This window comes from Trichechus manatus, unplaced genomic scaffold (genome assembly GCF_000243295.1).
Source record: "Trichechus manatus latirostris isolate Lorelei unplaced genomic scaffold, TriManLat1.0 scaffold00294, whole genome shotgun sequence".
Taxonomy (NCBI): Eukaryota; Metazoa; Chordata; class Mammalia; order Sirenia; family Trichechidae; genus Trichechus; species Trichechus manatus.
Window position 1 is genome coordinate 1,371,504 of NW_004444230.1, and position 19,990 is coordinate 1,391,493.

General features: G+C 44.6%; 2 protein-coding genes across 2 annotated transcripts in view; both read left to right on the plus strand.

Annotated features, from left to right (window-relative positions):
• Window positions 1-5,534: 5,534 nt before the first annotated feature.
• Window positions 5,535-9,170, plus strand: LOC101356941 (keratin, type I cuticular Ha8-like). Its single transcript, XM_012559674.1, is given in 7 exon segments — window positions 5,535-6,017; window positions 6,203-6,285; window positions 7,123-7,297; window positions 7,603-7,746; window positions 7,839-7,964; window positions 8,432-8,652; window positions 9,056-9,170. Coding segments are annotated over 7 exon segments (1,347 nt in total).
• An 8,563-nt stretch (window positions 9,171-17,733) lies between these two features.
• The window catches only part of LOC101357187 (keratin, type I cuticular Ha7), a 5,020-nt gene continuing 2,763 nt past the window's right edge, over window positions 17,734-19,990 (plus strand). Inside the window, exons 1-2 of the mRNA XM_004390354.1 lie at window positions 17,734-18,162; window positions 19,268-19,350. Coding sequence (XP_004390411.1) covers window positions 17,734-18,162; window positions 19,268-19,350 — 512 coding nt within the window. The remainder of the gene's footprint in view (window positions 18,163-19,267; window positions 19,351-19,990) is intronic.

Genomic DNA, 19,990 nt, shown 5'->3' on the forward strand with positions numbered 1-19,990 from the left:
ATAGGGTCACTCTGAGTCAGAATCAACTCAATGACCATGGGTTTGGTTTTGGTTTTTTAAAAGTAATTTTAATGGGCTTTGACCAGCATTAGAGATTGGGAGAGAGAATGAAACAGAATAGAAAATGGAAGTATTTTTATGTGAAATTTGGGTCTCAGCTTTTATGTATATGTGTCCTGGATTGCAATGTAAAATGTAATTCTTACATAGGTCATACTCAAAAGAAGTTTGAGCACATGGGCTGTTCCAGAGCTTGCATTTTCAAATGAAGAACCAGGGACCCGAGAAGTCGCTGACTTGCTTTGGGTACACAGCTAGTGAGTGGCAGAGCTGGGGGGAGAGCCTGCATAGAAATGGCCCCTCCTTTAATGAAAATAAAGCCTCAACCCCACCTACTCAGCCCTGAAAGGAACTCTCTTGGTGGAGAGAAGGAGCCAAATACTTCAGTCCTGCCTGTCTGGGTAACCTGCCTTTGGGGACTGTCACTAAGTACCATGACCAGGACTTACTGGTCTAACACTGCCCAAGGGTGGACAAATGACCCCAGATTCCCTGTCGCTGGGTGGAGGGTGGGTGGTTCAGAGAAGACTCAGCTCATGATTGAGGACTAACAAGGGGGTCTATGGACCATGAGTTTAGAAGTTCTGGCTCACAGCCTGCTCATTGGACACACACAGACCTGTCCTGATCTCATGGTTCTACCAAGAAAACAATCTTACACGAGAACCTCTCCTTCTAGCTTCCATTTCCTCTATACACTGACACTATACCCAGCCCCTGTGCTCCCAGGGGCCCCCTAGACTCCTGGGCATCTGGACCCAGAAGGAGTTGAGACCTCAAAGTGCTTCTTTCCTTTTTGTGAACACCCCTCTTCTCCAAGTGACTGACATGTTAGATGGATCCCCACACACCACAGGGCTGTGGCTATACCCTCACGATCTCACACATCAAGACTCAACACTCCAATCCCGGCATTCGTATGAAAGATACACGAGCAGCACTGAGAGAGGCCGAGTCCTAGCAGAGCCCAAATATCTGAGCTCCCATCCAGTGCTTTTTCTTCCATACCTCTGGGGAAGGCAAGGTCTGGGAAGACCTTGTAAGCAAATGCATGATTAGTTTTGCAGTCCATTGTATGGATAAGTAGACACTATACAAAGACAAATGAGTTACGAGAAAATTTTTGGTTTTCAGAATTTTATTTTGGATTTCAGAATTGCAGATAAGGTCTTGTGGCCCTGTACTGCTTTATAATTATTATCTCATTAGCAGCTGTTGACTCTGCCTTCTAGGACGTGAATCCTCCCAAGTAGCTCCCAGTGCAGGTTCTATAATCATCATTTCACACAAGAGAAAATGAGAGCTCTGTGACTTAAAAAGCTTAGGAAAGCCAGAATCTGCACCTCTGTCTGACTCCAAAGTGGTGCTTTTCACTCTGCCACCTCTCCTCTTCTCCCTTCTTCTAAGTCACTGCTTCTCAGCCTTAGCTGTACATTGGAATTACCTGTGTAGTTTTTAAAAATACTGAAGTCTGGGTCCCACCTCTGGGGATTCTGGTGTCATTGGTCTGGGTGTGGCTTGGGCACCAGACTTTTTTAAAAGCTCCCCAGAGAATTCTAAGGTGCAGCCAAGGTTAGAATCCATTCTCACTGGGCTTTCAAGGGGAAACATTCTTGCTCCTGATGTTTTTAATTACCACACTCAGGGCTGCTCCCTTTCCTTGAAGCTGTGGTTCTCAAACTTGAGCGTTCATCAGAATCATCTGGAGAGCTTGTTAAACTACAGACTTCTGGGTCCCACATCCAGAGCCTCTTATTCAGGTCTGGAGTGGGATCTGAGAATGTGTATTGCTAATGGTTTCCAGGTGATGTTGATGCTGCTGGTCAGAGAATCAAACTTTGAGAACCACAGCCCTAGAGGCTGACAAAGTTGGCTTAGGAAAGGGTGCAGACACTGATTTCTTCAGCACAGTAGAAAACCAAACATAAACCTATACAGTTTTCCTTATCCAAAGGCAGCTCCTCTATGCTGGATCATCCCTGCCTAACCTTTGCTAAATTCCTTGCTTGGGTTGAACGTTTCCTGGATCAGTGTCAGTATCTGAGAAGGGGTAGAGAGTGACTCTTGAAGGGATACATCATTATCAAAGAAACTGGCTCTACCTTTCCAGAGGTTGCCTGAGTTTCCTTAGATCTGAGCCCAGCTGGGACCTTGGAGCTCCGAGGGGAAGCAGAGCGTCTTAGTGAGCGGGGGATGACGAAGTGATTCCTTCTAAGAGTAGATCTGTTGAACATGTAATTTAATGTGATCTATCTTTGGTTTCTGTGTAGGATTTATAAAATAAATTAATACGTAAGAAATATTATCAAGAACTTAGATTTGGAAAGTAGGATCGAGTGGTGTGCTGGAGCTCTTACTGGCTTGCAGGAGCTGATTTTGTACCTCTCTTCCCAATTCCACATTCAGTGATGTCATATTGGTAGCTTGAAAACGGCCACTGTGGGTGTATTTACACCACAGAAATTGGCACATGCTACAAATCAGGGCTCCCCTGCATCTCCCTCCTCTTCCTACAGTAGGAGCCTGCGTAGAAATGTAGGCTGTGGGTTAGGCATGATTTCCATTGTGCAAGCCTGCAACTCCACACCTTTCTCTCTCACTGGTTGAGTTGCACCCATATGTTCTGACACTATGTTTGAAAATAGAATCCCAAGACCACAGCCCCCCACCTCTCTCCTGTAGTAGGCTCTTTGCCTCTAGACATTGGTATTTCTTAAGTTGGAATCATTGGAGAACTCTATGCTCACAGGTGAGTGAAGGAGGGCTGCAGGGACCTGTTTCCCACAGCTCTGGCTCCACCACTTCTTGTCACTGAGCCTGGCTCATACCTCATCACCGGGGGCCACAGGGACTCTTTTTAAAGGGCTGGGAAGGAAGGGAGTCTTAGGTATGAGGGTGAGGATCCTTCTCCCATATTAACCTCCTCATTCACTGCCAGTTCCTTTGAAAAAAATGCAAATCAGAGAACCAAGCGACCTTACAAAGGGACATGCAGCATCAGTGTCATTATTCAAAACAGCACACACAGTAGTAGCACAAGCCAGGACCACAGATCAAGCTTTAGCAGAGAGGAGCAGCACTGGACATGCCAAACTTCAGCAGTGATGTTATCAAGTGACAAGTATTGCATATTGTGAGACGGAAGGAATCATGGTTTTTAGCCAATGGAGTGAATTCTGCCAGAGAATAAGGTCAAAAGATAGATCCTATTTAGCAAATCAAAGAAAACGACTTAAAAAGGCTGGGTCTCTGGTTTATATAGAATCTGATTGCTATGTGGTGAGGCAGAGGAGAGTAACAAAGGGGTGTTTGAAGATGTAACGTGCAGATTTTACCCAGAGACCTCTGAAGGATGGGATGGCTTGGTGGGATGATGTCACCTAAAGATGGCGCCGGTAAAGGGTTATTCATTAGTGAGCTCTGGGACACCCTTAGGCCAGAGCTGACCATTCCTTAGCTTTCCTGGGAAACTCAATCTGAACAGAATTTCAAGTTTTATATTTTTTTCTTGATAGAGTTCCCACAGCCTGTGTTTCACATATACACACCTGGTCCCTATAGACAAGCCTGTTCACATTTTGTTCAATGCTCAGAGCACTGGAAAATATTTTCTCGAAGGTATGGTTATAAGCACTTTGGGAGTCTTACTCACATTGGGTTTTTCTTAGTCCTAGTAGTTTATCTATCTCCTGACACAAATTTTGAGAGAAAACTTTTTTGAACCTCAGCACTCAGCTGTCTTGGTTCCCTGGTACCAAGAGCTACTGAGGTATGGGATGTAGCAAAGCCATTTTAGAGACAGAGCTTTCCTCTGGGTATCTTCCTACATAGCCCTTGGAGAAATACTGCCCTATTGTCTTGATATCCCAATATCTATATTTTTGGAGACACAAAGAGAGTATAGGATGTCAGACTTAAAAAAAAAATCTCTTAATTCCAACTTCTTGCCCAGTTTCTAGGTCTTTTAATTCTTCTTAGTTCTAGCAATGACACAGATTATTCTCCTTGGGGTTAAAGAGTAGGAGTGGGGGATGTGGCATGGTCATGGTGAAGAGGAATGAGAATAGGCTCTACAGTCGGAACGAAACTTATTTTGAGAACAAGCTTTGCCACTTTATTACGAGTTTGATCTTAGAAAAATGACTTCACATTTTTGGTTCTCAATGTTTTATTATTACTGTCATTACTGAAATTTTTTATAAAATGAAAATAAGAATACCACCTTACATAATGATAAGGAATAAATGCTATCACCAATTAATCCCTTAACGCGTATGGTACCATTACAGTTACATTGAGTCAGTTCTGAATCAAGGTGATCCCAAGTGTGTCAGAGTTGAACTGTGCCCCATAAGGTTTTCAATGGCTGATTTCTTGCAAGTAGATTGTCAGGCCTTTCTTCCAAGGCCCCTCTGGATGGACTTGAACCTCCAACCTTTTGGTTAGCAGCCAAGAACGTTAACTGTTTGCACCACCCAGGGACTATAACAGTATGGTAGGTGCTCTATAACAGACTTTAGTATCAGTTTACTTATTTTAGGAAGTAAGGCAGGAAGAGGGCCCACAGTGTTTCCAACAGCCAAATGTGCTTTGCGTTTTACGGTCAAGTTCTTGTTTGAGATTTAAAAAAAAAAATTGTTGATTTGTTTTTTTCTGGCATCTTGAGTTCACCCTTCCTCATCCAGATCAACCATAATCTTCAGCGTTACCCTTGTGGTGAACACCCTATTTAAAACATCTATGGCTACCTAAGTATGGTTGTTTCCTGGGAACAGGAACCGTATCATGCTTAACCAATTGTATGTAAACCATGTGGCACAGTGCCTGGCATATAGGACATGCCCAAGAGATGTGTGTTAAATGAATGAAATAGTCCGAATTTTATTGCCCCTCAAAGTAAGTCTGAAATGCAAACAACTAAAGAAAGAAGAAATGTAGAACTTCTTGATAACGAAATACCATAATATTCAGCAATACCGAGAATCAGTTTCTTCCCTTTATAGGGAAGGTAACTGAGTCTTAACCCTGGTAAGCATCACTGTAGTCATAAGGGTTTAGCTCTCCTACTACACAAATGGCCAGCAGGAATACTCATGTCTTCAGTGTGGGCACATCAAGGTGACCAGCTAGTCAAGGTCCAAACATCTGATGGTTAAAAAAAACTTTTGATCTTCGAAAAGTAATATAAACTTCTGACCTCTCAACAATAGCTCTGATATCAAAGAGTCAAGAGGCACCTCAGTTTCATCAAAATTCCTTTAATGAGATTAGGAACCCTTAATGGTAAACTCAATAACTGAGTAACAGGATGATGGTACAATAATAGGTAGATAATCAAGGTGTAAGGTCAAAGCATTAAGCCAACACCCACTTGGGATGGGATACAAAGGGATAGGAGGGAAGCAGGTGTCCAGACTCAGTGGCTTTGCCTTCCTAGCTGATCTGAAGTTCCTGTGCAGCCCCATGCCAACACCATGACTTCCACCTTCATCAGCTCTTCCTACCCTCTCCTGGCTCCTAAAGCAACCAGTGTCTCCATCACCTCCATTGATATTGGGGGTCAGCCTGGGGCAGAGGTCAAGGATGCCTCCCAGGGTCTCTTGGCCACCCTGGCTCATGCCAACCGAGTCCGTGTGGGGTCAACCCCTCTGGGCCGACCCAGCCTATGCCTTCTGCACAGCTGCTACACTGCTTGCTCCTTGCCAGGGACTTGCCACATTCCAGGCAACATTGGAAGCTGTGGGACCTATGGTGAAGGCACTCTGAATGGCCACGAGAAGGAGACCATGCAGTTCCTGAATGACCGCCTGGCCAACTACCTGCAGAACGTGCGGCAGCTGGAACAGGACAATGCGGAGCTGGAGACCAGGATCCGAGAGTCGAGCAAATGCCAAGAGACTGAAGTGTGTCTGAACTACCAGTCTTACTTTTGGACCATCGAGGAGCTACAGCAGAAGGTGAGGTTTGAAGAAACCTGGAGTATGCTGGTTCTGAGGAGGGCAGAGGGCATGGCAGGAACTTAGGGCTCAAAGAGGTTTGGGTTCTTGGATTCTTTTGAGACGTGAATGGGGACACTATATGTGCAGTTGGAACCTTGAGTATGATTTATGGGTATGTGAACTCTCTTCTTGGGTTTCCTCAGATCCTGTGCAGCAAGGCTGAGAATGCCAGGCTGATCACACAAGTTGACAATGCCAAGCTGGCTGCCAATGACTTTAGAATCAAGTAAGTAAGGCTGGAAGAGGGTCCAGAGTGACTTCTCTCTCCTGTTCTACTTCCAAGTGCCCAGTACAGTACTTGACACATAGTAGGTGTTCAAAATAGTTTTTGACTAGAATAAATGAATAAGTGAGTAAATGTCTACTTTCTTCCAAACCTTAATTTAATTCATTACTACAAATGGTCATTTTATAGACTGGAAGAGAAGAAAAGCATTAAAATAAAAAGAGGTGGTATAGTAAAGACTATAGGGTTGCTATGAGTCAATTGACTTGACAGCAATGGGTTTGTTTTTTTTTTTAATAGTAAAGACTGGTTAAGTTCTACACCATTTTCTTCTCATATCTAGGATAGGTTTTTATTATTTTAATTTTTTAAATTTCATAACCGGAAGCAGAATAAACTGTCAGTGCATAGGACATGAAAGACCCACTGACACTTGGTCAGACCATTAGTGAATAGAATTGTTACTGGAGCTCTCTGGTATCCAGAGTTACAATTTAATGAATGAGAAAGGCAGATAAGTAATGTGAAATAATCAACCCAAGGGGTAAAGCAACATAGTGAAGGCCCAGAAGGCTTAGTTTTAGTCGTTCTTTCTCCTGAATGAAAGACTCCTATTATGGCAAAATAAATACTGCATTTGAAGTCAGAACACTAAAGTCGAGTCTATGCACTTACTACTAACCAAGCATATAATCCTGTCCATGAGTCCTGTAGCATAGTGAATGTTGGTCAAGTGAACAAATTAGGATCCAAGGCAGTGAAGGAAATGGAAGCCAGGGACAGCTGAGGGTGCTCTTGGTGGCACTCTTGTTGACCCTGCATCTCTTGTCATGGAAGGCATGAGAGTGAGCTCTCCCTGTGCCAGCTGGTGGAGGCAGACATGTGCAGGATGCACAAGCTCCTGGACGACCTAAGCCTGGCCAAGGCTGACCTGGAGGCCCAGCAGGTGTCCCTGAAGGAGGAGCAGCTTTCCCTGAAGAGTAACCACAAGCAGGTAGAGACTCATGGGGGAGTGTGTTGGGCATAGAAAGGAACCACTCCCTACCCCTTGTCCCATGGCTCTTAGATTAGAACTGGGCTCAGTTGTCATCAGGATAAAGGGCTGATCTGGGTCTGAGAGTCTAGAATGAGTCTGTGGAATGTGGCCTAGCTGGAGCTTCTTCTCTCCAAAGACTTGCCTCATGAATTTAGAAGAGTCTTCAAATGGGCCCTTCCTGTTAGTGACTCTGGGAAATGTCCTTCATGTTAGTTGTAGGGGGTGTGTCTCCCCTCACCTTGTCACTTTTCTCACTTTGGGTTTTGATCCCTCTGTCCCAGTGTCAGCTGGGGGACAAGCTCCGGATTGAGCTGGACACCGAGCCCACCGTGGACCTGGGTAGGGTGCTGGGGGAGATGCGGTGCCAGTATGAGGCCATGGTGGAGACCAACCGCCAGGATGTGGAGCAGTGGTTCCAAACTCAGGTGAGGAGGTGCTGCAGAGCAGGGAGGGGCCTAGCTTTTGTTCTGGGTCAGTGAATGACTAAGCCACTGTTGTCAGATGCCCTGTGTTTTAGTCTGAAGGCATCAGCCTGCAGGCCGTGTCTTGCTCAAAGGAGCTGCAGTGTTGCCAGTCGGAGATCCTGCAGCTGAGATGCACGGTGAATACCTTGTAAGCTGAGCGCCAAGCCCAGCACACACTGGTATGTGTCCTCCTTCACCCTCACCACATGCCATCTACTGGGTAGTAGCATGTCTTGGAAGTCCCCCTTTAACAGTAACTCAGGGCTCAGGATCTAGGTCTTTCTCTCCTTGATGATGATGCCATGCTGTCAAGGTCAGTTCAGCCTAGAGAAACAGTTCCTACTAAAAGTCAACCTGACTTTCTTTAAAGAAGTGTGGAAGCTCAGGTACTCATTCAACAAGATTTTACTGGCTGCCTAGTTTTTGTGAGGTACTGGGGATATAGGGATAAATATGATAACATTTCCTCAATTAGATTTTCTTGTGAAAAGTCATGGCCATAATTGAGGGTGATTTCTCCCAAGCTTTGGGAATGTCCTATGACTTCTTGGAAATTGTCCCGTGCCTGGTAAGCTTGACCATGATTTTCTCTGCTGAATTTTGAGGCACCTGGATGGACCTCTTACCCCATTCCTTCCCATTGTAGAAAGACTGTCTGCAGAATTCCCTGTGTGAAGCCGAGGACTACTATGGCACTGAGCTGGCCCTGATGCAGAGCCTGATCAGCAATGTGGAGGAGCAGCTGTCTGAGATCCGGGCTGACCTGGAGCATCAGAACCAGGAGTACCAGGTGCTGCTGGATGTCAAGGCCCGGCTGGAGGGTGAGATTGCCACATACTGGAACCTTCTGGAGAACGAGGACTGCAAGTAGGTGCGATCTAGGCAATTCCTGGACAAGCCACATACCTGATTTTTAGGCAATTACTCAGAGATAACTGAAGAACCTGTGGGAGGAGATCCCATCGCTAAAAAATAAGCCTCTCTGTGCACTCTTGCTTAGTGACTCATGAACTATTCCTGGTCTGTGCAGATTGCATTGCTGATAGAATGTTACATAATTGATTGCCAGGTCCTTATGTGGACTCCTGGACACAGAAAAACACAGATGAGAGTAGAAGGGGGACTGTCCACGTGGATTCAGTTGGGCTGGTGACTTCTTGGTGGCAAACTTATCCTTTGCCTTTCAGTATTACCCTTTTTCTGTACATCACTGGGACGTCTTTTTTATTTCCCATGGCTAACTCTTCCCGTCTTTTCTCTCTCCCTGCAGACTCCCCTACAATCCCTGCTCCACACCTGCCTCCTGCAACCTTTGTCCAAGCTGTGTCCCCCCTGCCTGTGGGCCCACCTCAGCTTGTGGAGGCAACACCAGAAGCTGGTTCTGAAGGTCTGAGTCCTGATGCAGGAGGTTAAGATTGGTTGCACTGGGGCCAGGATTGCCCTCACCTTGCTTAGTCTTCCTTCAGATAAACCAAAGCCTTTGGAGGCATCCTCATTAAATCAAAGAGCAGCAGATATCTCTAAGTAGTGGCTTCCTGTTTGTGGCTTAAATTGTATTTCCTTGAAGTGTTGTAATTGTCTTCCACTTAAGCTGTTGTTTCTTGCAGTGTCTCTTCTGGGATTTTGTTTCTCCTCCAGTGCTTCAGAATCTCCTGCTATGTAATTTAACTCCTGTATTACTGAATAAAGCTTCTTTCTGAATCAAGGAATACCCTTCTGGTGTTTGGTATATGTGTGTGGGATGAATAGTCCTGGCCCTAATGTCCTTGGGTCAAGTCATTGGCCCTGTCATGTTGCTGTCAGGAACTCTCTGGGCACTGGAGTCTTAGACTCGGGATGCAGGTCTTTTCCTAACTTTGGATGTGTACTTATCTTGCCTATCCCTATAGACCTGGTGAAAGGTAGCAATGCTGACTGCCAAGTTTGCATTCCTTCGGAAGAGCTCAGAACAAACATGTCCCTACCGTGCTTTTGGCATCTTCAACCTCTTGATATTTTGTCCAAGAGTAAAATCATACAACTTACAGTTCCAATTCAATCAAAGGGAGGTCGTGTTGAGAACTGCCTTGGCCAGCTTGCCAAGTTTTTTCTCTCATTCAAATTGGCCCCTGTCTTAGGCTGGGTTCCCTAGAGAAGCAAAACCAGTGAAGCGTGTATATCTCTACATATATATCTCAAGGAAATGGCTCATGCTGTTGTGGAGGCTGGCACGTCCCAAAGTCTGTGGGGTCAGGTGTCAGCTGGAGGCTTCTCCTAACTCATATGGCTACAGACTCAGAATCAGCAGATCAGACAACAGGCTGCTGGCTCACAGGGCTGCGGAGCTGGCAAATCCCAAAGTCGGCAGATCAGGCTGCAGGCTCAAGTTCCAAGAACTGGAGGTCAGATGATGATGAGCCAGAAACAGAATCCAGAGCAAGCAAGTGAGCTTTGCCAGAATGTCCATATACATATTGGGTGCAGGCTACACCCCCGAGGAAACTACTCTAACAACTGATTGGCTGATCACATCAGATCACATCATGGAGGCAATTACATTATATCACAAAATGGAAGATAATTACATAATACTCAGAAACATGGCCTAGCCAAGTTGATACATTATATTAACTATCACAGCTCCCTTTGCAGAAGCATGGATTTCCCATCTGCCCTTAGACATGCCGGCCCAGATTGGGCACGGGGGACAGTTGTCTTGGTCTTGGCCCATTTCCTGAGTATTGTTGCTCCAGAGAGACATGTCCTCTGATGCGTGTGCTTGTCTACTCTGCTGCTGTCTGTGAAGTGCTCGTGGAGAAGACTGCAGTTGCCATCAGAGGACTCCAAATCCCTGACTGCTTCTCGGACATGGCCCTGACACACAGACATGGTGGAACAGCAGATGGGGACCAGCACCAGAAAGGTTGGGCTGCTTTTCATCCCATTCTAGCCAATGTAGCTTTTAGCAAGTGCTGAGTGTGTACAGGAGAATGAAGCGCTCAGATCTCAGCTTGCCCATGAACACTGGTTCACGAAGACCAGTGCAGAATTGGTCCTTCCTTGTAGCAGCATGCTGTCATTGTTAGGTGCTGTTGAGTCGGTTCTGACTCATAGAGACCCTGTAGGACAGAGTAGAACTCCCACACAGGTTTCCAAGGAGCGGCTTGTGGATTTGAACTGCTGACCTTTTGGTTAGCGTGTGAGCTCTTAACCACTATGCCACCAGGCTCCTTGTAGCCGCATGTTAGGATGGAAAGAGCTCTGGAGTCAGGCAGACCCGGGTTCAAATCCCATCTCTGCCACACAATATGTTTCTGGCATAAGGAAGCTGCTCAATAGAGGTTGATTTATTTGGGCTCCCTAGGAGCCAGCAGGGACAGTCTTTCCTCCTTGGAGGGAAAGAAGAGCTAAAGAGGTGGTAGCAGAACCCGTGAGCAGCATCAGGGGCCATAGATCCCCATGCTGGTAGCCTGTCCATTTAGAAATGGTACTGAAAACCACCTACTGGTATAATTGACACTCTGTTTTCTCATTCCAAGTGACCTAACTGAAACCAAAAAAGAACTCTTTGAGCTGTCAGAGGACAAGAATGTCTAGTGGCCTCTTGTGGCCCTCTAACAAGTAACCCAAAGGAATCACATGTTTTAAGGAGTAGCCATAACCCTTCATGTGACAAGGTCATGGAGATCTGGCATGTCTCCACCTTGCCTGCAAGGTTACACCTTACTGAACTCTAACTGTGGGACTCTGTGGCTACTAGGGGTGGCAGGAAAGGCCACAGAGACACAGGGAGGACTGCATGCTGGAGAGGCTGACGGAGGCTAACCAGCCTGGCTCAGGGAGTTTGGATGTTACAGTTTTACTCATATCTGTTATTGCAGCCTGAAGCTCAGGGTTCCCTCTGGTCCCAGATCCGACGCAGGCTCTTTTTACAGGCTGATTTTTCCCTCCAAAGGCTCTACCTGCACAATGTATTCCTCTATCCGATCTCCCTGCATTGTGTTGCATGCACAGATTGGACCAATATGGACCCTAGATGTGGTCTTTCATTTTTATCTAGTTTTGCTTTGGCCACAGTAATTTCAACCAGGAGCCCTGGTGGCGCAGTGGTTAAGAGCTTGGTTGCTAACCAAAAGGTTAGCAGTTCAAACTCACCAGCTGCTCCTTGTAAACCCTGTGGGCAGTTCTACTCTGTCCTATAGGGTCACTATGAGTCGGAATCGACTCAACGGCACCAGGTTTGGTTTTGGTATTGGAGAAGAATACTGAATATACCATAGACTATTGGAAGAACAAATAAATCAGTCTCAGAAAAAATACAACTAGAATGCTCCTTAGAAGCCAGGATGGTGAGACTTTCACTCCCCTTACTTTGGACACATCATCAGGAAAGATTAATTGCTAAGAAAGGACATCAAGTTTGGTAAAGTAGAGGATCAGGGAAAATGAGAGAAACCCTCGATGAGATGGAGTGACACAATAGCCACAACAATGGACGCAAACATACCAACCATCATGAAGATGGCACAGGATCGGGTAACGTTTCATTCTGTTACAAGTGAGGTTGCCATGAGTCGGAGCTGATTCAATGGCAACTAACAACAACATTTCCTTCCTCTGGAAACTTTTGCTCCCTTGACTTAGGATCAGATACAGTCTTGAGCCTAGTACTAGGCCCACTGATCTTCAGTTTACCAGCCCTATGTGACCAGTGGGCTCATGTGTAACATTTCTTCTTTCCAGGCTTCATATAATAACATCAGTAGGGCCTCTTGGGGTCCCTCCACTCATCGCCTGTTTCTGACAGTAAATGCCATTTCCCACTAAACCTAGCACAGCAGAAGCAGTAAGGGTGGTCTCCTACCACCCCTGAAGGCAATGTCAGCAGTCACTGACAGACCTCTGGGAAACGACACACACTTCTGCTCCCACCACTCTCTCTACCGGGGAGCCAAGAAAATTGAGGCACAATTCTGGACTTTGCAGAACAGGAGCATTTTTTATTTAGTTACTTTTTTTTTTTTTTTTTTGTGGTCTATGATATGTGTGTGTAGTCTGCTCTGCTTTGCCCTGCCTCAGCCTTCTCCCTGCATCTTCCTGACCAAGAACAAGATCAGATTTTTCCCCTCTGATGGCTACTTCTAAGAATCTTCACAAGCTCAGCTTTTCCTGAATGAATCATTTCTTGCTTTTCTTTTTTCTTCTGATTCAGTGCTTCTCAAACTTTTTTTTTTAAAAATCAAGCCCCCCCTTTTAATAAATATATCCCACCTTTTCATTCAATGTTATTTTCTTAACTTTCAAAAATATAAATACCAAACCTATATCATGACTTAAAAAGGACAGCTCATTTGTAATACAGAACATGCTTGTTTTCAAATGATACTCCCTGTAATCAAAATATCATTCCTACCACCTGTTTTGGAGATTTTAAACATCACCTCCCCTCTAAGAGGGGAAGAGGACTTTACCACTGAGAATCACTATTCCTACTCAGGTATGAGCCCCTGGGCTAAACCAGCTCACTTTACCTGCCAGCCAGGTGTAATAAATCTCAGCATTTGAGGGGAGTTTCTCAGTGAGTTCCAACTATTCAGGCTGCTCTCTAGTGGCTCTGGTCCTTCTCCTCTGAGTCCTAGTGGACAGTCCTACTTAGCTACATTTCACACTTACTCCAAACTTGAAATCAGCTTCTCTTCTGCGAGCCAGCAATTTCTCTTCATCTCCCAACTTCTCTTTACAACACAGTTTTCTCCCAGGAACCCAGGAGTGACCTCAGGGCTACTTTTGACTTCTCTCCCTCCTTTGACCCTCATATCCAGTTAATCAACCAGGCTTGTAGAGTCATTTTGTAACATCCTGTCCTCCATTCCTTCCTTTCCATTAACATTCAGGTGGCTAGTTTTGGCTTCCATCACATTCTGCCAGGATTATTTTAAAAGCTTCCTCCTGTCTCCAGTCTCTTCCTGCATGCCCTTCATGTCTCATTTAATATTTTTTGAGTATATATTATATCTAGACACTGCATTTTGTGTTAGAGAGGACATAAAATGGAGATTCAAAGTTCCCAACCCTAGGTGCAATCAGGCACTAGATTAATTCTCCCAAATTTCTACTTTGATAATCTTACTCGTCTCAAAAACCTCCAGAGGACTCTGTTTTGTTCACTGCTGGGTTTCCAGCTCTTTAGATGAGTATATGGCCCAGAGCAGGAACTCAGTACCTATGTATTATGGCTGCTATCAAGGGGTCTTGGCTTGGTCTTCAGTTGGCCTCCACCATCTGGCCCCTTATGGGCTGTGTGGTAGAGAGAAAAGAACTTAGGTTTGAGGGTCAGGAAGACATGGGCTCACATTTCAAGGACTGCACTTTCTAGCATTGTGAACTCAGAAAGCTGCTTAACTGTTCTGAGCTTCATTTACCTTATTCTACAATGGAATACTAGTAACTGCTGTGCAGTGTGGTTATAAGGATCAAATGAGATAATTGTATGTAAATCACATGGTACAATACTTGGTGGCACATAGTAACACTAGCAGGGCTGGGTGTTATTGTCGTGTATATCTACCTATCTACTTTGAGTATATAAGGTTGTTTCTGTGTGTGTGTGTTTGAGAGAGAGAGAGAGAATGAGAAATGACATGAAATACTCTATGTTAAGTGCCAAGAAAGATTCCCAGCACATAATGGGCTGTTAATAAATTTTACTTCACTTCACCTGTATCTGTCCTCTACAAGCATTGTTCTTCATAAGGAGTGGCCTCTTAACCACAGGTTTAACAAACACTGTATGGGTTTCCCTTCTCATCCCTCCCTTCTCCTTCCGTTTTAGATTTTCTCATAAAACAAACCTCATTAAAGAAGAGTGAACTAGGAAGACAAACAGAATTTGTTTATTAAAGAAAATGCATGTAACTGATTTTAAATGGGGTGATGAAAACATTGGCTCCTCTTAAACTCGTAAAATATCATTTTGCTACATTGTGTTTTGTTTACGTAAGATGACAGTCATGACAAAGCTCTACTATTGCTGTAGAGCAGTGATTCTGTTCTCTAAGTGTGTTTCCCAGACCAGCAGCATCAGAATCACCTGGGAACTTTCTAGAAATGTAGATTCTCAGGCCTAACCCCCAACCTACTGAAATAGAAACGCTGGCTTTGTTGTAGCAGGAGCTCAGTGAATATTTGATCAGTTGGAGTTGGTCACTGGGATAAGGTCACTGACGCTGACGAACTCTGCCTTGGCAAATATCCCCTGTATCTGTACACAGAGTAGTTACAGGCAAATGCCTCCATGTGTCTTACTGATTGTATATGGGACCAACTGGCGGCTGGTTGTCTCTCTGGTTATCATGGCTGAGCAGCTGCAAGCACCAGCATAGTTCACACAAGAGTCCTGGACAAGAAGGTTCACTGGGCCTTCTGCTGGAAGCTTCTTAACCCAGACTCATCAGAAATTCCATTCTAGGACCCCACACTTAGAAGCAATAGGAACTAAATGGAGTATAATCAAAGGAATGTATCCAGGATTGGGAGGGGACTTAAACCCACGTTTAACGAAGGGAAATTGAAAGAACCAGCAGTAAGAAATCTCACATCTATCCACAAAGAACTGTAGGTCTGCCATGTGGCAGAATGATTGGATTTCTCCTGCATAGTACTCTGTAGGTAGAACTAGAAAGTAAATTAACTAAATGGCAAACTGTCTGACTTATTCACTAACGAATCACCAGTGTCTAGCACTGGCACCTACCTGGCGCAGAGTAGGTACTCAATAACTATTAGATGAATGAATGAATGAAGGAACAAACGAAAGCAGTAGGCAGAAGTAACAGGGAGGTAGATTTTGGATCTGCATAAAGAGCTTTCTAACACTCCACTATATTGTAAGCCCCTTAAGGCACCTGCTGTTTTTCTCTGGATCCCAGTGTCCTGCACAAGGCCTGGGGAACTGTGAGCCATGGAGGCCAAGTTGGCCAGTGATGGAGTGGGCCATCCTGGAAGATGGTAGACTGGAAAACTACTTGGAGGAAGGTTATTGGAAGGGATTTAATACCAAAGAGTCTTAGACTAGAGGACTTTGAGATCCCTTTCAGCTTGGTGATTCTATATTTTAGGACTGACTAAAACATGCACTGCTGCCTCAAGAGTGAGGCCTCCTTTATTCATCCGTCTTCAGAATGGGGTCAAAGCCACATCTTAGTTAGCATAGCCTCGAAGCTGGCTAGCTGCCCATGTCTAGGTTCTACTGAACAAACTGGCTTGTTTGTTTTAGGAACAGAGGAGGCCATGAAGCTTCCAGATGCTCTGAGTATGTCTGAAGATTAAGGAAATTTAAATTTGTTCTAGAGTCTCCCAAGTAATGGACAATGAAGGGAGGTGAATTTCAAAGAAACCCAAGAACATTTCAAAAGAAGAGGATCAAAGTTCTCAAGTGTGTATCTTCTGTAAACAAGGTAAAGAGGGACTCAGTCCAGTGAGAGGGTCAGTGTCTAACCAGGGCAGATGCCTGGAAAGGAGGGGGAGGCTTCTGAGAACAGACACCATAAAGTATTAATCACTGCTTGCCGTAATTAGCCTGTAGACTCTAATACATGGGAACATAATTTCATTTTTTTGGGAATCACAGATTACCCAGTTTCGTTCATTGGCCCTACTCCCCTTTCCAAAACTGCTTATCTGTTTCACATTTGTACAGGGATCGTCTTAATTGCCAGAATCAATTTGATATGTTGTGTTTTCATTTTAATTCAGTTCAAAATACTTTTTAAAATTCTCATTTAATTTCTTCTTTGGCCCATGGGTTATTTAAAACTGTGTTAGTTAGTTTCCAAACACCAAAATCAATTTGGAATTTAGTTTTTTATTTTCATTGTTCTAGCTTTGTGTTTTTCTCTTACATTTACAAAGGAACCTTCTATTTCTTTGCTGTTGCTTTCCATCAAGAGGAATCTGGCTACTTATTTTCCTCATATTTGAGGAACACTGGCTTCCAGGGCCAGATCCCTATCTTTGACTTGCTTTTATCTGAAGACTCTATGTGGGATGGGGCTGGCATTCAAGGTTTCCCACATCCTGGACCCAACACAACTTTCCATTGCTGTCCTTGATGTCTTCATTGTAAGTGCCAACAAAATCAGACTATTTGCCATTTCTCAAACACGTCTGCTTCTGTTCTTTCATTTTGTTCATTTTGTCTCGGTGAGAGATACTCCCTCAATCAACTCCCCATGGAAATTGTCTTTCAAAACACATTTTAAATGGCCCCTTCTCCATGAAGTCTTTTTCTGGTCTCAAAGTGCTCTCTTCTACCTTGAAATCTTCACAACTCTTTTTTATATCCCCTCTTACGGCCTTTAGAGTATCGAGATCATTTACTTCCTTGTCCCTCTCATTAAAATATAGCCAACCCTCTGCCCCCCTCAGCAGGCCTAGCTCAGTGTTTGTCCTACACTGGGAACACCAGAAAGATCTGCTGAAACAAACTGAATTATGGATTTTCTCTTTCTTTAACGTGCCTGATTGACTAATATTTTTAGACTTTGCGATGATGGGAACATTCTGAAGTAGGAAAAGGCAAAAGTGAAACTTCGAGGAAATTTTGGGAGTCTCTGGTTCTTGATTATTTCACACACATAAGCTGACAGAAGGGGAAAGAATTTATAGCTGCATAATGTGGGCAGTTTGAAGAAGACCCCATTTTCTCTGTTTTCTAGGGTTCTGCAGCGGTGGGAAGTATCCTGTGTAGGTTAAAGCCTCTTTCATGAGCTAATTAACTCTTTATAGGAGAAAAAATTTCTGACTAATAGAGTGATTGTATAACAATCAACATAAATATTAATGAGGAAAATGCCAGTTTGCTTGCACCAACACCCACCTCAGGTCTATATAAGATCTAGAGAAGAAGGAAGGTTTCAGCCTCAAGCAAGTCCAATCTTGGGCAAAATAGGGGTCTAGACTTCTAGCACTATGACTTCTAACTGTTGCAGCTCCCTCCTCAGTGGGTGGGTTTCAGAGGCCAAGGCTGCCTCCCAGTGCCTCTCAGCCACCCTGGCTCATGCCCACCGAGTCCGTGTGGGGTCAACCCCTCTGGGCCAACCCAGCCTCTGTCTGCCCCACAGCTGCAACACTTCTTGCCTCTTGCCAGGGACCTGCCACATCCCAGGCAACATTGGAAGCTGTGGGACCTATGGTGAAGGCACCTTGAATGGCCATGAGAAGGAGACCATGCAGTTCCTGAACGAACACTTGGCCAACTACCTAGAGAAGGTATGGCAGCTGGAGCAGGACAATGTGGAGCTGGAGACCAAGATCCAAGAGTCAAGCAAATGCCAGGAGACCGAAGTGTGTCCAAACTACCAGTCTTACTTCCAGACCACGGAGGACCTCCAACAGAAGGTGAGGTTTGTGGTGCTCTAGATTGGGGTCACAAAACTATGGCCCACGCATCAAATCCAGCCTGCCACCTGATTTTGTAAATAAAGTTGTATTGGCACACAGCCACCCTCATTCCTTTCCATACTGTCTATGGCTGCTTTCATGTTACAATGGCAGAGTTGAGTAGTTGTGACAGAGACTGTACGGCCTGCAAAGCCTAAAATATTTACTATCTGGCCCATTACAGAAAAAGTTTGCTGACTCTTATGGTAGATGTTCAGCACTTGGATAAGCAGTGGAGACAGCCACAGCTGAAATGTCTTTTTGATTGTGGAAGGGAATCTCTTGAGTGAAGGAAGTGAGAATGTGTAAAGGATGAGCTGAAGAACCTGACTCTCCAGAATTCTGAGGTCATGCTTACTTAGCGTCAGTACTTATAATTTCTAAATTGTATGCTAGTTTCAAAAACAGTGCTATTTCCATGAAAATGACCAATCTTCTTGTGCAGGAAATGGGCTCAGAGGAGTCCTGAGCATGTGTATTTTCTAATGTCCTTGGGGGGCTGGAGTATATATCCATTCAGTAGCTTTGGCCTCTTGTGCACATGTACTGGCCCCTTTAATTACCAATTCAATGCTTCTTAAGAGCCTACCTCTTAGTGGGAGGCAGAAAGACAAAGAATGTCAAAATAGTTGCCATAGAAAACTGGCTATAGCTTCAGAGAAGACCCTTGGGGAGGTTGACCAAACAAAGTAAGGAACTTCTTATTATGAACGGATCCTACTTTGTCTAAATCTTCATAGCCAGTACATTGTTCTGTGGCCTAGATTCCAGATCTTCTTGTTTATATCAGGTTAAACATCATATCTGGCCAAATAAAATCAAGCCTTTGTCACAAGTTCAGTTTACTACAACTTTCCAGTAGGCTCCATGCCTTTGCCCTTCATCGCATAGCCTCTTGCACATTCCCTCTCCTGCACTTTGAAAGTACCTCTTACATCTTTGGGAGTTTATGTTGTCCAAAGGCATGTTGTACTTTGAACTCTAGCCAATGGCACTTCCTCTGACTTGAGGCTAGAGGTGGTCCTAGGAACGGTGAATCACTAAGCCTACTTTCTTTCCCCAGATCCTGTGCGCTAAATCTGAGAACAACAGGCTGGTTGTGCAAATAGACAATGCCAGGTTGGCTGTAGATGACTTCAGGACCAAGTGAGCTGGGGTGTAACAGGGAGGGAGAGGAGCCAGATGTCTACTTCAGCTTCTTCTCTTCTGTGATGTAGTTGGCATCAGAGATGCAATTGACCATGATCCTCACCCAACAGTTATGACAGAAGAAACAAAGTCATTAAGCCCAAAATCTTGAAAAAACAACTCTTCTCCAATTGTTTAGATTTATAGTTTACAACATGCTTTAGAACACACAATCCCATTGATTTCTATTCTAAGAACAATGTTGTGAGGCAGGCAGGCAATGATGACGTCCCCATTTTGCAGGTGAGAACACTGAGGCTCAGAGCACTCGAGTGACTTGCCAGAAGTCACGTGGCTGAGTGCTGGACCTGAGACTTGGCCCAGGTTTCCTAGCTTGAGGCAATTTCCTCCTAAACTCTGCTGCCTCCATACGGATATGTTTCTTCACTGAAGCTCTACTAACTTATGAGTGGTAATAATTCCTGACAGAAATAATGCTCTACAGGCTACAACAGAGGCAAGTGAAGGCCAAAAGGGTTTATACCATTTGAGAAGGGTATGACCTGGGAGCAGGAAGGGGTATTATGTTGTTTGATCTTTCTTCAGGGCATGTGGAAGCCTCACTCTTCTAGAGCTAAAGAAAGCCATCTCTTTCCTC